The sequence below is a fragment of the Lucilia cuprina genome, chromosome 5 (genome assembly GCF_022045245.1).
Source record: "Lucilia cuprina isolate Lc7/37 chromosome 5, ASM2204524v1, whole genome shotgun sequence".
NCBI classification, from domain to species: domain Eukaryota; kingdom Metazoa; phylum Arthropoda; class Insecta; order Diptera; family Calliphoridae; genus Lucilia; species Lucilia cuprina.
Window position 1 is genome coordinate 31,559,334 of NC_060953.1, and position 4,328 is coordinate 31,563,661.

Genomic DNA, 4,328 nt, shown 5'->3' on the forward strand with positions numbered 1-4,328 from the left:
AAAAAAAAAAAGAATAACGAATGCTATTCATCAAAAGTAAACATTTTTCTTTTATTAAAGATTTTTACGTTGTATGATTGTTATGAATATAATCGCGTTGTGGCGAGTGTACAAAATTTCGTTACTAATCAAATATCTGCCATATACGTTCATTTGATCAAAGACCGTTTGTACTGTGGTACACCAGCTGAAATTGCAGACATACGTGATACGTTAGAGAAATGCTACACTGTGTTGAGCAAAGCATTGTGGCCCATAGCACCATTTTTAGTGGAGGAAAGTTGGAGTTATTATGGTAAATACAAATCAAAATACATACTTTCGTCAAATAACATGTAAAATAATTACAGATCCCACAACGCCTTTCTATCAGCAGCAAATTACAACTGATAGCAGTTGGAAAACCCCATTAGTAGAAGATGTAGTCGATACTGCCTTACATGTAAAACGTTTGATAAATCAAAAAGCTAGTGAGAAAAATTCCTGGCTTTTGAATGTCACAGTTAAATGCAATGAAAATAACGTTGAACTATTAAAACATTTGCAGCCAATAACTGAACAACCCACAATTGATTCTGAATTATGTGAAATATTACAAGTTGGTTCAGCAACTCTACGAAAAAGTAAGGACGTTACATCTGAGTTTGTGGTAGATATCGATAAAATTGAAGCTACATTATGTCCCCGTTGTCGACGTCATGCCGTTTTACAAGAAGGCACCATTTGTCATCGTTGCAATAAAGTTTTAGAGTTACAAATATAAATTGTTGATTATTTATTAAAAAAAGATAAATTAATTGTTGTACTTGTCATAATTAATGGAAGTTGTTAAAATTAAAAGCTTTGTAAGCATTTTAACAGAGAATCTCTTAATTTTAAACGTAAGGACTGCTTGCCACCGCATACAATATGCGTTTCATTTTCATCAAACTTTATTGTAGTGTCCTCATTAACCAGATGTAGTGTCAGAATGTTGCCTTGTCTCTCCATTTTGATATTGGTAATGCCATCTTGTGTGAGGCGTTTTATTAGCATGTCTACATCAAGTGTACCATATTCATATTTCACATTTTTCAAAACATCTTCACGTGTCGGAGGTGGGAGTTTACTGCTACCACTAGGTTGTTCGCTGGTTTCATCACTGCAGGGTTTTATGTTGTGAACTTTATCTTTTACTTGTAAAATACCCGTTATGGTAGATATAGTCACGCCATTGCCAACGTCACGTGGTACAATCTTTTGGGCCATTTCTGATGTAAGAAACACTCGATCTAGCTTACGTTTCAGTGGTAAACGTATAATTTCTCCGCATTTAAATGTTATAATCTTTTTGTCCTAGAAAATTATATATAAAAGCAAATATATTAGATAAATAGAGTAGGAGTGCTAAACAGACACTTTAGTGCTAAAATTGTCAGTAAAATCTGCTAATTATTGGGTAAATTTGATGAATTATTAATAATTTACAACTTACAGGCTGTTCGATAAATAGATTCGATGCATTCGGATGTGGTTTTGTGTATGCCTCAGGAATAACTAAAACATTAGGTTTAAGTTCTTTAATCAACTTATTTGCTTGCTGATAGTTTAGAGATGTATCAATTGGGCAATAGAATGCTTTCATAGCCAAAGGTTGAAAAGGCGCCAATACTTGCAAATATGGAAAGTCGGGTTCTATAAAATACAAGTTTATTTACTATACAAAAACCTTTTTTAAATAAATAAATCACCTGTAAATATAATAGAATTGTTGGGATTATTTCCCCACATTTCAATGAAATGTACAGCGTCGCCAAATCTTAAACTCGGATGACCACAAAACACTACGCAAGGCTTAAAATATAATGAATTAATATTTGAAAATAATTAATAAATTATTTACATATACCTGTCTAAAGTCTTTACTGAATCCATCTGAAAATACATGTTTATAGTGTTTTAGTTTTGAGTTACGCAAATAGAAGGCATGGGGAAATGGATCATCTGGTAGATAAACTTTATTTTGTTTGGCTGAACTTAGCCATTCGGCTAAAATATTAGAATAAGCCAATGAACTATCAGCCACCGGCGAAATGAAAAACATTGGTACATTATTAAGTCCTGCATTTTCCAAATTTTGTGTTAAACATTCAAATAAATCGTAGACAACACCCGATGGATAACATGGTATTAAAGCCGAACCATTATTACGAATTGTCAGTGCTATTATATACAAATTTTATTAAATTATTACTGTTCTGATTATTTCTACTTTTATCCAACTTACCCACATTCATACACAATTCACCCAATTTAGTATCTGGATTTACAGTGGGCGCCTGTGTCAATCCTGTCATGATTAATACGTCGGCATGTTTTAAAGCCGACTGGTTTATAGGCCGTGGATGTGTTGTCAGCGTTGAAGATCCACTGACATAACAAATCTTTTCATGGGCTGTACTCAATACCCAATTGCTAGATCCTAAGCAATAGCCAGAACTTACTGGTGTAGCTATGAAAGCCCCTAAGATATCCAATTTTTCATCGTAGCCCATAATGGTGACTCGTGCCAAGCTGTTTTGGACATCGCGTAAACCAAAAATAGTTTTCCATTTCTTCGGACGAAACGCTTCGCTTAAGGGTGATGGTAACAAATACAACATGTCTTTCCACAACTGTGCGGTACTGGCCTTGGGAGCCACTTCTATATACTCCACTAATTCCTCTAGGAAAAATCGACCAATTTGTAGGGTTGGTTCTGTGGCATATACCTTTCCTTTGAAACCAGTGTTTTCGGTTATATAAGGCAAAGCCAACATATTGAGATAATTTGATATTAATATCACATCGATTTCACTAAAATCCATCATTTTATCCATGGGCAGTGTGAATTCTGGCGACGAATCTACAAATACACGTCCGCAGCATTCTTTCAGTTCGCCGTCCATTTGAGGATCATGCTCACGATTGGGTATCCAATTGGGCAAGTTGGAAAGCTTCATGCTCTGCACAAAGGGCAGAGGCAAAAAATTCAATACTGTCTGTTCAGTTAAACCACAATCTAACATTATTCGCAATCCCTTGAAGGTGATCACGTAGCACGGTTTGGCCAAGTCATTACTAAGGCAATACTGAAATACAATTATTGTAATAAGATAATTTCTAAATATAATTATTTAAACTTATATAAAATTATTTAACTTACTAGACGCATTTTTATTTATTTTATATATTATTATTTATATATTTGATATACAAATTAATAAAATATATGTTTATGTTAATTCTACCGCCAGCAATCTTGTAAACAAACTCGTAAGTCAGCTGATAGCTAGTACTGTATAAAATAAATTCTTTGAACATCTGTGTGTAATATTGCCAACACTTAATTTATATAAGGTTGGCAATAATAATTTTTTAAAGAGAATAATCATGGCGAAATTAAAATGGTGAAATCATTTCAAAAGCTCATAGGGGGTATATATAACTTTATCGTAGCACCCAGAAATATTCATCTGAGACGCAACAACGCCTTGAAGAACACGTTGACTTTTCACATAAGAATCTATACATCCATCAAATTTTAAAATAGTAATCAGTTTAGCGGTTTAGGTGTAAGTAACTGGAAATTGAAACTTCGACGCCGTCTGTCGGACAAATTTAAACATTTACAGGAACAATCCTCACGATCTCTATGAGGTTCTATGATAGTTCCTGAGTTTATCGATTACGAACAAACATTACTCTTTTATTTATATAGATTGTCCTAGGCAGTTTGGTATTGAAAATGAGCAAAATCGGTTTATATCCGAAAAATTACGAATCAAAATTTGAAAAACTTCGAAAAATTATATATTTTTTTAACATTTTTATTTAATTTTGAAAAAAAACTATTTATATATATTGGAATATTCAAGCAGTTAATCGTCGATCGGTTAATCAATTAATTTTTGACGATTAATCGCTCGAATTAATGAAAATTGTCAAATTTCAAATAACAAATAAACCGAAGAATTTGTAACAATTAACCGATTAAGAAAAACTTATTATTAAACAATAAAATTACTGTATATCTTATACAAAACTCAATATTTTTATAATAAATTTACTTTCTGTATTAATTTCTTAATTACTTTTTATAATAAAGAATATTTATTGGATGAATTTTATAACAATACTTCAGAAACAATGTAATAAGTTGTTCTGATTTATCTACTTTTTAGAATGGGTTTATGCAGAATCATTTCAGATTTTTGAAAAGAAATCTTGAGAATAATGATATCGCCTTTAATTCTACATCCAGTTTTGAGGAACAGTTTCTAAAGTATTCTTCAGCAATACATAGTTAA

General features: G+C 32.2%; 2 protein-coding genes across 2 annotated transcripts in view; one reads left to right on the forward strand and one right to left on the reverse strand.

Annotated features, from left to right (window-relative positions):
- The window catches only part of LOC111690805 (isoleucine--tRNA ligase, mitochondrial), a 5,535-nt gene extending 4,673 nt beyond the window's left edge, over positions 1–862 (forward strand). Inside the window, exons 12-13 of the mRNA XM_023453372.2 lie at positions 61–295; positions 351–862. Of these exons, the coding sequence (XP_023309140.2) occupies positions 61–295; positions 351–763 (648 nt within the window). The 3' untranslated portion in view covers positions 764–862. The remainder of the gene's footprint in view (positions 1–60; positions 296–350) is intronic.
- Positions 752–3,304, reverse strand: LOC111690804 (integrator complex subunit 9). The gene is made up of 6 exons (XM_046953009.1): positions 3,185–3,304; positions 2,267–3,110; positions 1,889–2,202; positions 1,731–1,833; positions 1,475–1,674; positions 752–1,335 (listed from the first exon to the last, which is right to left on the reverse strand). Exons 1-6 carry the CDS (start codon positions 3,191–3,193, stop codon positions 835–837), a joined length of 1,971 nt encoding a protein of 656 aa, XP_046808965.1. The 5' UTR covers positions 3,194–3,304; the 3' UTR covers positions 752–834.
- Positions 3,305–4,328: the final 1,024 nt, after the last annotated feature.